Source organism: Marmota flaviventris, chromosome 4 (genome assembly GCF_047511675.1).
Source record: "Marmota flaviventris isolate mMarFla1 chromosome 4, mMarFla1.hap1, whole genome shotgun sequence".
In the NCBI taxonomy this organism is placed as follows: Eukaryota; Metazoa; Chordata; class Mammalia; order Rodentia; family Sciuridae; genus Marmota; species Marmota flaviventris.
Window position 1 is genome coordinate 14,161,948 of NC_092501.1, and position 15,813 is coordinate 14,177,760.

General features: G+C 46.7%; 1 protein-coding gene across 1 annotated transcript in view; it reads left to right on the forward strand.

The window, feature by feature from the left end:
* The window catches only part of Gfra1 (GDNF family receptor alpha 1), a 191,414-nt gene that overhangs the window by 153,625 nt on the left and 21,976 nt on the right, over positions 1-15,813 (forward strand). Inside the window, exons 5-7 of the mRNA XM_027930310.2 lie at positions 4,200-4,309; positions 6,923-7,057; positions 10,785-10,966. Of these exons, the coding sequence (XP_027786111.1) occupies positions 4,200-4,309; positions 6,923-7,057; positions 10,785-10,966 (427 nt within the window). The remainder of the gene's footprint in view (positions 1-4,199; positions 4,310-6,922; positions 7,058-10,784; positions 10,967-15,813) is intronic.

Below are 15,813 nucleotides of genomic sequence, written 5' to 3' on the forward strand. Positions count from 1 at the left end.
ACTCTTAGGTCATTCAAGGATTTGCTGGGCATCATCTCCCATCAGTCTTCATTTGCATCCCTTGCCCTGGCCATCCTTGGGGAATGACTAGCAGGACTTTTGATGAGGCACGTGGTGAGTGTAGTGGTGAAGAATGACCTCCAACTTGAGTCAGATGGAACGTGGCCACATTCCAGCTCCCCTGCCAAGCTCTACAACCTGGAGACAGTCACTTACTCTTTTTGGGCCTCAGTTTTCTCATCTGTACAATGGGGCGGATAACATCACCTAACAAGGGTGTCATGAGGGCTGGATGTGTGCATACAGGTCAGAAACTTCAGGCTGTGCCTGGCACACACAGACACTCCATTATTGTGACCTGGGATTATTTTAGATGATTACTTTATCCTACGATACTTCCTTCTGCCTGCAGCACCCTCCTCCACCTTTGCCTGACAAATCCTCTCCATCTTTCCTGGCTTAGTCCCCAGATCACAGCCTTTCTGAAATCACCTTCTGTAGCTGTGGAGCGTTGGGAGCTTAAGTGGTGGAGTCAGAATGTGGGGCTCTAAATCCTCGATCTACTCCTTTGTTTTCCTCTAGTCTAGCCTTTCTAAGCCTTGGTTTACTTGGATGTACAATTAGGATAATAAAATAATAGTACTGCACCTCATTAGATTGTCAGGAAAGAAATATAAGGTTTATAAAAGCTACCTAACAGCTACTGAATTCTTCCCTCTTATTTGGTCTTCTTTATATTAGCAGCCTTCCTTACCTTTTATCAGGAACTAGCCACTGTACTATTTTAATCCTGTTCTTGTTTCTGTTGGCACCTGGCCTGCTGGTTATTTAAATCCAGGTTCAGGGCCTTTTCCATCATTATATTACAAGCACTTAACACATCATTCAGTCACTGGGACAGGAGAACCCAGATGCTTTGTCAAAACGTGGAACCCTTTGCACTGTACTTACTGTAGGAGGACTGGTGGGGGAGGTGCTGGGACAGAAGAACCCTGGGGGCTGGGGTCACTGTTTTTGTTCTTTGGAAAGCACCAAAGTCTGGATGCTCACTGTACCACACCCTTTCATTCAGCACCATGGCAATAGGAGAAACCTGTCCCAGAAGGGCTGGGACTCAACACCCGACACCTGACACATGCTTTACTCACAGGATTGACTATGTCACGCGGGGCTCTTCAACAGGATTGTGCCAGTTGACAGTTAACAATGTGTTCCCAGAGAACGCCACAAATCCCTGCTTTGGAGCATTTCCTGATTGCCACTGTGTAAAAATCACGCCAGCCATGGTACTTGCAAGCCCCACTGTGATGTCAACCAACTTGCAAAATTTTTCAAAATTGACCCACTAGCCAGTCATGAGCTGGCTCCAGCACACCACCATGCAAGCGTCTTACTTCAGTTTTTCCTCCTGTAAAATGGGAATCCCATAATGCGATCACCATGTCTCCAAGTGTAAATACCCGGGGAGGCAGGCCAAATGTGCTAGAATCCTGCAAGGGTGGGTATCCTAGCAGAGCTCCCTCCCTCCCTCTTCCCATTCGATGGCTGTATCCTTGCAGTTGGGATCCATGCCTGCCCTCTCCTCCTAAAATGCAGCCGTCTGGGGTTCTGCTCAGAGCTCTGTATTTCACGGTATCCTCCCCGTTGGGCCTCTGCTTTCTGCAACAGACTGACTCAATTAGCCTTTCATTCTGGAGTCCAATTGTGAGTCAATTCTGAGGTTGTTAAACCAAATGAGTCTGGTGGCATTAGCCCTGCGCCCAAGGACAGTAATCCGCATCACACTGTTGTTCGTTTAATAGTCTGCTTGAGAGACTCTGAGAAACAGGAACTGTGTCTCCAAGGGACAGACCAGGAACGAGGGGCTGCCGGGTCAGAGAGCTATTCAGTGGCCAGCTTGTGTGCAGAACTGGAGCCCCAGCTGCCTGGACTGCATTGGCCTTTGCAGTGTTAGGAGCCCAACACCCCTAGATCATTAACTTTCATGACCAGAAAAATTCTTCTGAAATTAATACTCAATCCAAGCTGGATGCCATTGGAGCCAGCTGAGTAAGCCTGAGCCATCTTTAGGGATTTCCTCTGAAAAACAAATCCTTTAACCAGGCAAAAGAAAATAGCCAGGTTTTGTATCCTTCAGTGTGTTCAGTTAAAGGCAGAAAACACCAGCAAGGCAGGCTGTGGTTAAGATCCAGGCAAACCCTCCGCTCACAGGTGAGCCTCATTGGGAGGATTTTGCCAAGCCACTTAGCTTCAGCGCATGGCCCTGATCAGGAATCTTTATAAAAGGCCTAAGAAGTGTCAGCCACCATGCAAAGAAAATGAAGCAGGCCTCTAGAACCTGCCGCAGGGACTCACTGTGATGGGCTAGGTACCCAGAACCACACAGAGCTCCCCAGATTGGTGCAGATAAGGTCTCTTGCAAAAGAGAACTACAGGAACACCATGGGTTCACCCTTCCCAGCCTTCACTGTGTGTTCTGTGAGCTTGGACCAGTCCTCAGGCCTTTGAGTACCACTTTTAGGTGAGATTGTAGAAAAGGGGCATAAATATGCTTCCTACAGGTCTGTGCAAACCCTTATGATTCTCCATACACCCTGCCCTGCTGAGCCCCACCAACCCAAGCGTTTTGGTATCATAGAGTCTGAGTATGCCGGGCAGATGGGGCTTCTTGGGTGGAAAATAGTAAAAACAGCACGGTATGTGGGTAGCCAGCTCGGTGAGCTGAAGACAAGAAAACCCAGACAGCCTCCCATTGTCTCCCGTAATTGCCAGGTAATTTAAATTCTCCTAAAGTCCATTGTGTCCTCCCATAGAAACAGAACTGCTGTCTGCTGAGATGACCTCAGAGGTGGCCCAGTTCTCATTCAGGATTTCTCCAACAATACCCTCTTCAGACTGAGACATGGCCAACTGGCCAAAAAGAGCCCTCTTCCTCCCCAGGCTCGTGGGTCCGTGACTTCTCTCCACTTCTGGAACCCTGCAACTTCCCTGCCACCCAGGGCTTCCAGTGGACTGCGCCAGCCCCTGGACAGTTCCCAAAGTGCAGACACAGCCTCCAAACACCCCAGCGAGCCTCACTGCCCTCTTGTCCTTCACTTCAGTTCCCCAAGGCGAGCTTCTCGGTGCCACTGGGCCGGGATAAATCACTATGCCCTGGGCCCAGGGAGGACTTACGAGACAGAGACATGCATTCTTGAAGCCAGGAGGAATTATGGGAGCAGATGGGCTGTAGGATCCTATTTTGATGCCAGGAACATGTTTCTGTATAAAGTAAATATTTTCCCACTGTGGATCTCCGGTGAGTGTGTAGAGAAGCACATTTCCTAAAGATGCAAATAAGTCTAGTCAGAAATAAATATTGAATGGAAACTTCAAAGCCTCTGGATTCTCCAGTTATAGGCCCTGAAGACTTCTCTCCAAATAAGCAGATACACACAGGTGGATGAGGGTTGGGGGAGGGGAGGGAAGTTGTGTAGAAAAGATGCCAGTGTTTTAATAGTTCGTGTTTGTGTGTGTGTGTGTGTGTGTGTGTGTGTGTGTGTGTGTGTAGAGAGAGGCTTCTCAACAAAGGAATCAAGGAGAATTATTAAATTAGTCTTAGGATTGTTCATATATACATACACATACACATATACATAGATACACATGTGTGTAGGAATCTTTCTCAATATATATATTATATATGTTAACATATTATGCATGTGTATATATATGTATACATATATACATACACACACACCTATATTATTTTTTACCATTCTAGGGATGGAACCCAGTGCCTCACACATGCTAGGCAAGCAGTGTACCGATGAGCTACCGCCCAAGCCCCTTAATATATGTATTTTTTCATGTAATTGACACATATTGTAATTGATACATATTGTACATATTTATGGGATTCAGTGTGATATTTCAATAAATGTATCCAATGTGTAATGATCAGACCAGATTAGTGGACACATCTATCACCTCAAACATGTATTATTGCTTTGTGTGAAGAATGTTTAAAACCCTCTCTAGGACTAGCTATTTTGAAATACACAATCAGTTGTGGTCAACCATTGTCATACTCCTGTGCTAAAACATTAGCAACTATTTTTCCTCCCCCCTCCCGTTAACCACCCTCTCTGCAATACCCCTTCCCAGCCCAGGGACTTAGGATGTTTAAAAGCACATTTTTGCATTTCTGTCTATTGTAGATCTCGCCTTGCAGACTTTTTTACCAACTGCCAGCCGGAGTCAAGGTCTGTCAGCAGCTGTCTGAAGGAGAACTTCGCCGATTGCCTCCTGGCCTACTCGGGGCTGATTGGTAAGAGGGGCGGGGGAGGCATGGGAGGAGAGCTGGCTCCACAATACCCACACCCTTTCCACTGTAGCCTGATGGTGTCTGTGTGGGTGAAAATCTCCCAGGAGCCCTCTGTGCTGGGTTCTGACAACAGGCCTTTGGGACTCACCAAGCACAAAGGCAAGGGAAGTGACTCGATTGGGGAAGTGACCACGCAGGACAAACAGTCAGAGGAAAGCCTGGCTGGGGAGAGGAGGGCAAGGCCAACAGAGTCCACAGAGCCAGGGAGCTCTGGAGAGAAGGAATAGGCAGCCAGTCCATATGGGAAAATCGGGAAAGCTGTCTCTCAGAAATGGCCCATTGGAAATAAAATCCCTAAATATCGGGGTGCTTCTTGCCATCAGTGTTCTTGGTGTTCAGCTCCTGGTGTGCGGGGCATCCTTGAGGCCAATATTTCCCCCTTGATGACACTATTCATGGCATAAGCAGTACTCTCTGTCTTTTAAGACCAAAGGCTTTAGGAGGACTATGTTCTCCCAGCATCGAAGAGAACAGTGCAATTAAATAAGGCAGCGGGTGTTGGAAGAGAAATGGGCAAACTTGTGCCCCAGGATAAATGGGGCCAGCAAGAGGAAAGGCCAGAGTCCCAGGCCCCAGGGACAGCAGAAGCCTCGGTGTCAGGGCTCCGCTGTGCCTGGCATTTGAGAAGGAACACATAGTGAAGGCCGGGAAGGGTGAGAGAAATCACAGTTGTCAGAGCGCGATGGCTCAGCCAGGGTGTGTGTTCCTGCCCGGCATCTGTGTCAGGGTCACATGCGTCACCAGCAAGAAGAACCTCCCACCCAGAATGAGAGCACAGACCAAACCCCTTGTCAGTATTGTCTTTGGCAGGAGAGTTTGGGAGAATCAGGGTTGGAATTGAATGTAAGATGTCTTGCTTTTGGGCACATTGGTCACCCCAACCTTTTGAAGGGGACCCACACTCCCTTGGCGTTACTTCGCCAATTAGGCACATTGTTCTTGGTCCGGCCTTCCTTAAGCCAGTACTCCAGCTTGGATTCACTTTCTCCTTTTTCTTAATAAAGTTAGTCTCTACGAGAGATTACTTACCAAATATGGAATTATACAAATAAGAAGAGAAAATACACCAAGTAATTAACATATACTCATTTGTTAAAGAAAAAATTTATAAGAAAACCAAAACCAGAGAAGCCAACAGAATACAATGGGAAATTCCACAGCCTCTCTCCCAGATGAGATTGCTGTTAACACATCAGTTTGTGTCCTTCCAGGAGGACACGCTCATTGACTGCCACAAGTGGCCGAGACTGGGTGCTGCCAACACCTCTGTGAGATCATCCTTGGGCCTGGCAACCCCGTGCAAGCCTGAGGAGGATGAAATGGAGGAGCAAGTGGTAGAGGCAGTGTGTTCTACAGACCAAATTATTTCTCTGTCGGGTCTGGATGTCTCCTTCCACGCGGGTTTCTGGGACATTGGATCCTAATCTCTTTCCACCCAAAGCTTGTTCCTGCTTCTCCATGAGTCACGGGTCCACTAGGACCCCAGACATGCAATGACCTTAACCCCCTCACTCAGCATGTGGGTTGCCTGTGGTTTTCTCAGAGGAGTTAGAACCCCTTTCATGCTATAGGCTAAGTCCTCCTGCTAAGGGACCATGGGTCTTACTGAATCTGAGTCAGCAAGGAATGCAGGGCCAAGACAATATGCCCTTGACCGCAAGGAGCTTTAAAAATTGTTTTTCTGTTTGTGAACCAGATCCATCCTGAGGATGACTGACCACCTATGACTTCGTACTTCCTTGAAAATAACTAAAAGCAGAAAGCATCTTGGCCTCTGCGGGCATTGCCTGGTGTGAGCCACCCAGGGGAAGACATTTGGGTTGTATTAAATACAAATGCATTGTGTATTTGTGCTGATGGAAACCTCACCAGAAAGTTGTGAATCCCACAAGATGTAGCAGGAGGGACCACCCAGCATTTCTCTTACATTAGACAATACTCTGGGAGCCCTGGGCTCAGAGAATGTACACTGTTTGTTTCCAATTCTTTCACAACTTGGAAGACTGTAAGTCAGTGGAGAATCTGGCGAGCGGGAGGCTTGCTACCTACATTTGTGTTCATCCGGGATGCAGCAGAGCCTGCTGGAGGCTTCTGAGCTCCTGTGGGTTACTCTGCAGAAGCCATTTGCTTCTGAGGGAAGTGGATTCAAAGCCCTAAAAGGATCTTTAAGATACGCACACCAAGTGCTATCTATTTATGAAGATTAATGACATTTTCAAGAAAACGCAGGGGATTTGGCAACTCGTGCACTCCAAGTTAATTCTCTGCAACTCCACAACATCCATACCATTTGTGCAGAGAGAAAAAAAAATACCCTAAATGCAGCTGAAGGAGTTCTGTTATAATTTTTTAAGTAAATGTGTAAACTATTTTACGTGTTCACAATAAATTGCCAAGAAAATTCACTGCTTAACATAATTTCCCACTCAGCAAACACCGTGTTTGTAATTATCCATGGCACATTCTCTGTCAGAGGAGCGTTTACTTCTTTTTCAATTCCAGAAAAGTCCACATCATCACAGGAAAATGACATGTCTTGTTTTTTTACTTTTTCAGGCACAGTCATGACCCCCAACTACATAGACTCCAGTAGCCTTAGCGTGGCCCCCTGGTGTGACTGCAGCAACAGCGGGAATGACCTGGAAGAGTGCTCCAAATTTCTGAACTTCTTCAAGGACAATACCTGTCTTAGTGAGTTGTTGTTTTTGTGTGTGGAGGGGGGGGGGTCTTTTTTTTTTTTTGCTTTTTTTGGTTTTAAATAAGAAGCACGTGAACACACACACGTTCTTCCCACTCCAGGCTTGAGCTGTACCTTCTATTTCTTGTGTCTGCTACCACCGTCCATCCCTCTCCCTCTCTCTGTCCCTTTTCTTGGTCGCTGATGGTAAATCCAGCTCCTTTTGAACATGCTGCATGATGCATGCAGCAGGGAACCGTGTAGATGATGAAGTGGGTGCTGCCAAGACTGTGGATCCAAAAACCCGAGAGATCAAGAGATTGCAATCACCGAGAGTACATTATGTGGGAAAGAACGCTTCTACCCGCAGATCAAATTTTGATCTTGGCAGCCAGCTGAGAGTCCGTTCCCAAGGTTCTGAAAACCTGGGCGGAATAGACAATGTGAGAAGCTCAGACAAATTGGATGGAGATAGGCCTCCAAGGACTCTCTGGGAAAAATTAGAATGTTGACATCGATAGCCCCTCGGATTTTCAGGGTTGGCTCAGAGGAGAAGCAGCAGATCTTGAGTGGGGAAAGCTGGCGATACGCTCAGGAGACTAGCGATGTCGGGGATCTCAGGAGACCAGATAAGCGCTGGTGGGTGGAGGGGCGGGGTTCCTGCTGGGAAGCAGAGTTGGTTATTATTGCAGTGTCCTTTAGGCAATTTGGAAGCTTGTCCTCCACAGGGACAGGGATGGAGAAATGAATATGAACCATGGGCATCCATCAAACTCCAAAAGCACAGTGCCAGGTCTCCCTTATGTACACCTAAGTCACCCTGGGTGATGATCCAGCTGAGATATTTGAAAATTGCACTCACTCTTGTGACAGCCACTGTTTATTCATTCTGTGTGTTCAGATTAATGCTACAGGGAGTATAATTCATGCACACTCTCATTTTCTGTACTCTGCGCAAGTATCCTAGGAGGCGTAGGAATTATTATATCTGTCCATCCATCTTTCATCTGAGTAAAAGCCTGGCATTCACATAGACCATCTGTGACAGAGTTGGGACCCAAGGCCTGGTTTCTTGTGCAGCCCCCTATCTCCTGAGAACCTTGTTCATGCACTGTTGGACAAGAACATAACCCTGTACATTTGGGTCCAGGTCTGTCTTCCTACTGGGAGGGGTGGGTCAGATTTCTAGGAATCAAGGCTCAGACATCCAGCTGAGAGCCTTGTCCTAGAGGGACAATTTCCCGATGATGCTCTGCTATATTTTGACTGATTTTTTTTAAGAATTAGCCAACAATTTACCATGTACTACAAAACAGCTTTTGAGCATTGATCTAAAACATCCTCCTCCTCCTTTCCTTTATTGAAGAGAAAAGCATAAGTCACCCGCACACAAAAATGTAGTTCAAATAATGTGGCTGGAATCAGTTTATCTGGTCCTTTTGAAAATAAGAGAAGCTTTTGGATTCTTCAGTGACATTCAGACCCACAGCATCCGGTTCCAGCGTGGAGGCCTCTCTCTCATCTTGCTCTCTTCTGGTGGATGTGAGGTGTAAGGAAGACAAAGGAATGACAAGAGTCATCATGAGAAAAGATTTTATTCACACTGGCTGGAAAACTTTTCCCCCACAAAGAAATTAAAGTTGTCCCTGCTTAATAACATTTTGGTGAAAGGTAGACTAGTCTGGTATCTTATTGCTGATGACTTTTCAATAAAAATAAATGCATTTGGTCTGCAGCGAAGAGGGCCAAAGCCAGCCAGAATCTTTCAGTCATTCCATTTATACTTGGATTAGATGGGCCACAGAGCACCAAAGACAGAGAACTGTGAATTCAGTCTTTGTATAAGGCCCTAAACCAGAAGGAATTAAAATTTATCAATTGTGACCCTTAAGAAGAAACCCAATTCTGCTATCTTCAGATTAAGCAAAACCTCTCCCCAATTCCCCAGCCAGGAACGCAACTGCAACCCATTGTTTACTTCTAGTTTGGGAGAAGGAAACAGTTATTTTTAAGTCAAGTGCATGGCCCATGGAAGGGGAAGAGAGGAGAATGGGAGGCAGGTGGTCTCTCCAGACTTTATTCAGACATCCTTCTGCCCCACCTCGCCCACTCCTGCTCCTCCCACTTCCTTTTCTCCTCCTCCTCCTCTCCTCCTCCTTTCCTCTCTGGGAGGCCTCCCTGGACTACTTTAAATATCCACTTCCCTTCTCACCCCAGCGCTCCTCACTCCCCCACCCCTCACTCACGTTTTCTCCAAGCCCTTCTCACCATCTCTGTTACAAACTTGACTCTATTGCTGTATTTCTGGTTTACAGCCAGAAATTCAGTCGGGGGAGGACTCCTACCTTTTGTTCCTGCTGTTCACGGCCATGTGCCTTGCACGTGGAGCCCGGCCTGGCACTTGACAGACATTCCAGTAACATTGGGTGAATGAATGAGCAGGGAGGGCAGGCACCCTGGGCCAAGCACGACATGGGGACACGGTGGGGGACGGGGGGCAGGCACGCTGGGCCAAGCACGGGCAGCTTCAGTATGGGTCAGGAGTCTCTTGAATCTTTGCATCTTAACAAGAAATAGGTTTTTGTTGTGGTTCTGGGGTCATTTAAGGAAACTGGTCCTTACGTACCCCTTTCTCAAAGTTCTGTGCACCCGTTCAGCCATAGCATAGCTGGAAGCATAAAAAAAAACATTAATTTGAAGCTGTTTCTTACAGCCTTCCAAAGTGTCAGGTTGTAGGAAACAAGCTTCCAATTTGCCAAACTTAAAGGATAACAATTCTAGAACAAAATGTCACTTCTAAGAGAAAGATTAGGCCTGAATTATTCTGTCTTGTGTATAGAAAAATGCCAACTAAGAGTTGTAGATTAAAAATTTGCACATTCAGGTCCCAAATGAAGGAGTTTGATTTCTTATACAATGAATATGAAATTAAAAAAAAAAATTCCTAAATCCAGGCCAAATCCCTGGAGACCTGATTAAAAACTGTTTTTTATTCATCTTGGGGAGGGAAAAACACATAACCAATTTACTCTTGCCATAAAAACAATCTAATCCCATGAAATTGTAATAGGCTTTTAAAGTTTTACATTTTAAACTTTTCATTTAAACAGGGCTGCTCCTATCTAATTATGCAGATTTTGTTTGGAAGACTGGGAGCAGAAAGGAAAAAAATAATCTTACTTAAATTTTCACTAGATATTGATGAGGCTTGGGGTAGATTTTTCTTTTAAAGAAACTGGCTGCGTTTTGCCTGCCAAATTAGTTGAATTGCCTCTGAGTTGCCTCAGTCTCATGATTAGGAATGTACTTAAAAGAAAAAGGCACTAATTAATTTGCTTTTAGTATAGAATTTTGACAAAGTGTAAGGACTTTCTTGGAAAAAAAATGGCAGTTAGGATCCAATGTATCAGGTCCGAGTCTGGGTTTCAAAGGGCTTGAGGGATGAGTATTTCAGGGCAAAGCTCTTGCTCAGCACCTGGCACATAAATAGAAACACAATAAATATTTGTTGCGCATGGAGTGTGGCTAAGTGTCCAACTCAGTGTTTAATGGCTGAATTGATTTTTGAGCACCTGACCCCAAAGACTGGCTCTTAGTACATATGGGGTAGATGGATGGATGGTTTTGTTCAGAGAAGTTCAATGCCGTAATCAGAATTTCTAGTGTGCTTCTCTGGCTGTGTGTATCCTGTTACATTTGCTGCTTGACTTTGAAATTGGATTTCCTCCTGTTTTACTGCAGAAAATGCAATTCAAGCCTTTGGCAATGGCTCCGATGTGACTGTGTGGCAGCCAGCCCTCCCAGTACAGACCACCACTGCCACCACTACCACTGCCTATCGGGTCAAGAACAAGCCCCTGGGGCCAGCAGGCTCTGAGAACGAAATCCCTACGCATGTTTTACCGCCTTGTGCAAATTTGCAGGTGAGAACTGCTTCTGGAATACCTATTGGCATTCACTTCTGGGAGGGGGGGAGGGTGGCATATGGATTCATTTTCTAAAATGCACAGAAGAGATGGCAAATGCTGCCTGAGAAGTGAATCTTGAAATTGAGTTTTTAAACGTAGAGATAATGACACCTCATACAGAGAAAGATGGATCATGGGACTGACTCTGCATTTACTGGGTATGTGGCTTTGTTCAAAGGCTTTTGTATCTGGCCCTATACAATGAGAGGTCTGTACAGATGCGTCCCTAAAGTTTTGTTAGGCTGGTGAAGGAGTTAGGTTGACTTTGTTTATGATGCTGATTCTGTGTTCTCTATAGAGCAGTGGCACACTGAGATGAAAGGCACTCTGGGGTTTGTCACCATCGGGGGCATTTCCATATCACATGTGGTGCGCGACTGTCTCTGAAAGTTAGCCAGAGACAGTGTCACTGGTCAAGTGTGGAGTCCTGGATGGGCTGCTTCTTCAGGAAGCAAAAGCAAATGTTCTTCAACAGCAAGAGGAACCACGTACTGCCCTGAAAAACCCTGCATGTGCAGAAGGGCCTAGCAACTTCTTTGGGTCTACAAGGGCAGACCCACAACTACCTGTAGTCAGAAGCAGAGGGTTTATTCTGCCTTTTATTGATTGTTCCTAATTCATTCAACTGTTTGGCAAGACATTAGTTATTTGTGTGTCCACAAAGGAATCTCACATACCTCACCTCTTAGGATCATCCCCCTGGAGGCTGTGGGAGAAGCACTCTTACTAGGAGTCTGTAGCCTGGTTCTTTCATTGGAGGACAAGGGCTTACACCACCAGAAAAGGGACACTTCTGTTCAAGTCTGCAGAGCTAGTGGGCCACGGAAGCCGAGCTGGGCATCCATTCTTTTCATGGTTGGACCTTTAGTATTTTTTGGTTAGGGGTGACCACATGGTGACTGCTGCCTGCCTTGCTGAGGATAAGGACATTTTCATAGCCTGTGTGTGAAGCACTGTGCTGTCACCTCACACAGTCCCTGAAGTACACTCCCCATCCCCACCTTCCCCACTGCATTCTCGCCAGAAGCCCCCTTTTGCCCCATCCCATCTTGCCCCACAGCCTCCTTGTTCCCTAGAAAGTGTCGAGAATGATGTTCTACTCCTTTTGGTTTCTCCTCACTTCTTCTTCCTTCATGCCCTTCATCTGAGCTTTGTCTCTGTCCTCGGTTCTCCTAGATCCCTGTCCCAACACACAGTCTCAGAGACACTCGCACAAAAACCCGGGAGAAGGCAGACGGGGGACCACCCAGCCCTGGGTCCACCTGAAGCTCTTCAGATTTCTAAGGCATTTTCTGAGCCCTTTTCATCTCCAAAGCACTATGCACAGAACACCAGAGCTAGGAGGTGGCTTGGGGAATAATCCTGTGACATCTAAACTGCTCCATCCTGCAACAGGAACCTGAGTTTCAGAGAAGGGAAGTGACTTCTGCCCAGCGAGCTAGAAGTGACTCTAGGATCAGGCAGGGAGCAAGATCTGTTCAGAGCTGGCAGGGCTCTGTGCCTGCTTCCTCGCAGGTCATCCTTCATTCTCTTTGGGCCTGCTCAGATTCTGGTGTCGGTAGAGAAGTGTCCAGATGAAGAATAGGACCTTGGGATCATAAAGTGACAACAGTTGGGCTAGGGATAGTTTCTGACCAGTAAGAAAGGCAAGTTTCAGCTGCAGGAAAGCCAGCATTTTTCTGCACATTTCTAGGTGTACAGGGGAGACAGCAGAGGCCACCTCCAGCCTGCTGATTAAGTCCCTCTGTGCTTTGGAAGCTACATGGAGATGAGTGTGCAAAAACTTGAACAAAAAGTCATTCCCCATTGAACTCGGAATAGTAGGTGTGACACATCTTGTCCAGATTTTTGAAAGGTCAGACTAGGTTAACAGAGAACATCTTGGATTAGTCACTATTGGAAACTTCCTGAAATTCTTGTTTCTTCCCATCAGCAGAGAAGAGTCTCTCAGCCACAGGATGTGTCCTCAGCCCCTGTCTATCCCCGTCACTTGCACTCCCATGGCACAGGGCTCTCCTTGGCCACACATGCAAGCCCATGCTTTGCTTCCAACACAGATCTACCCAGCCACCCCTTCCTGCCAGAGGACTGTGTGTACCACGGCAGGTTACCCTGACAACATTGAGGAACACATGAGCTCTATTCCCAAGAAACCGTGCCTTTCTATTTCCTGTGTTAGTGATAGGAACTCTGTTTCATAAATAGAGGACCAAAAGTAAAATTGAATCCTGGTGTTTATCCCAGGACTGCCATTCAACTTCTTGGCAGAGGGGGCACGGAGGAGTAGGACTGGCCAGGAGTCAGGGCAGCTGCACCTCTCTTCCCTGTGATACATATGAGCCAAGCAGCATCTGGCTCCCAGGGAGGTCTCCAGGCTCCTGCAGGTCCTTACCTTGACTCCTGAGACATGGGCTTTGTAGCCAAGCTCATGTCAGGCCAGCAAGTGTGCCAGCCTCCCCAGGCCTCAGCTTGCTGTCTGCAGAGCAGGAGGGTGGCCAGCTGCTAGAATCCAGAGGATTAACTGAGGCAGGGTGAACACTCCAGAATGGCCCTTTGAAAATGTCCCATGGGATGCCTGATCCTGAGTCATCTGGCCATACAGTCCCTCTACCAAGTTGGCTGGGATACTGTGCTCTGCTCAGGGATGGGGTGTTGAAGCGTGCAGGGAACACTGGTGAGAGCACAGGTAGGTCGTGTATTTTATTCTTCTAACATTTTGAGTGCTTTTTCCTCTTTACTCCTTACAGCGGCCCCAAAGTCCAGTGTGGCAGGCATCTTTCCCTTTTACAGATGGGGCGATCAAGGTAGAGAAAAGCTAGTGGCTTAGCAAAATCCCAGTATTTCTTTGATGGGATGGTCCCAGGGCCAGTGTGCTTTTATCTTATTCTATGACTCTTTGGACAACCAAGACTCTTGTCTTTGAGTTAGAAACAGAAAGCAAGGAGCGGAGAATAGAAAAGGAGGGAGGGGGAAGCTGGACCCGAGAGAGCTGTGCCCTGGTTCTTCCTGAAGGTCAGCCACAGGGCCAACGACAATGCCAACTCACTTTACTCCGGGTTCCTTCATGCCTCTGGTCTGGGAGGGAGGACTGAAAATTTGCCAGAAAAACGTTTTGTAGCTGGATGGCCTTTTGTAGGGTGACTTATACGAAGAATGTAAAAGGATCATTTGAGGCCAGAGAATTGGAGCAGGGTACATGGGGATGAGAGTGGTGAGTGTGAAGGGTCTTCACCCCAAGAATATGGTCCTGTGGCTGATTTAGGGCTCTTGCCCAGCCCGGGGCTCCCAGGAGCCTCATGGGGCTCTTCCTCTGCCTGCCCTGCTGTCTTCCAATGACTTACCATGTTCCAGGAGGTCCTAGAAATATCTTAGAATGGCGTATGTCACAGCCACCTATGTCATGACTCAAAATAGACTGCCTGAGACCAGCCCGGGCTCCGTTGCTAACAGATTTGAAGACAGTTGAGCATCTTTGGCAACTCGAAAGTTCACTTCCCATGAGAGGCGCCCTCTTGTAATGTTTTAAAATATACAATAATATGAGAAAACTCTCGGGGCCTGGAATATCTGTCTTAACATTTGAGATAGATTTCGCCCTTAGAAGGGAAGAAATAAGAATAAACATTTTCAGAAGTCTGCCTCGATGCGTTATTATCAGCACATCTAAGGCAGCTCTGGGTGGCCCTGGGTACGGCTCGTCTGACTCCTATGAAAGGCTCTGCCTTAAGAAAAAAGGAACGTTGATTGATTAGTATAAAATGTCATGGAAATGTCCAAGTGCTGACCCCCCGAGGTGGTAAAATACCAGGTTGGGGGAACCCGCCGGGCACCCAGGTCAGGATTAATTGGCAGTCGTATTAGTAACAAGCACGACCCAGGCTGCGCCACTGTCGGCAGATTCCTTTGACTTGTATAAAATAGTCACATGAAAAACAAAGAAACCTTAATAATTCTGCCAGTTACTTCATCATCTGTACACTTGAGTGGTCTGGTAGCTGGGTATTTAAACCAAATGGACTGCACTTGTCACTTATTTAAAGTAAACATCCTGGGAGAGGTAAGTCAGCGCTGGAGACATTTCCCTTTTGCCTCATGGTGTCCTGCTTAACTTTGATGGCTTATCAGGAGGACTATTTCATGTGGCATTTGTAGACCTGAGTTTCCATGTTCAGACAGAGTACAGTTGTCCCTTGACACCTGCGGGGGAGTGGTTCCAAGACCCCCCAAGGATACCAAAATCCATGCGTGCTCAAGTCCCTTACATAAAGTGGCACAATATTTTTATACATCCTACACGTCCTCCCGTGTAAGCATCTATAAATTGCTTATAATACTTAATGTCATTCAAATAGTTGTTAAAGTGTATTGATCTGGGAATGAAAATGAGAAAAAAGTCTGTTCACATTCAGTACAGACGCAGGACTTTTGTTGTTGTTGATTGTTATTGTTTGTTATTTTTATATTCTATTTTTTAGTGGTAATTAGACACAATACCTTTATTTTATTTATTTATTTTTATGTGGTGCTGAGGATCGAACCCAGGACCTCACACGTGTGAGACGCGTGCTCTACCGCTGAGCCTCGACCCCATCTCCTGTTTTTTGTTGTGTTTTGTACGAATATTTTCCATCCAGATTGGTTGACTCCCCAGTGAGGAGGGCAGTAAGCCTTGGGCCCAGCTGCCATGACTCCTGTCTCCGTCCCTTTCCCCTGTAAGCGTTGTGACAGGTCACAGGGCAAACACTCGGAACCAGGGCCAGCAGGACGGCTAGAGGAGAGCAGCCGTCATCGGCCATCGGCAG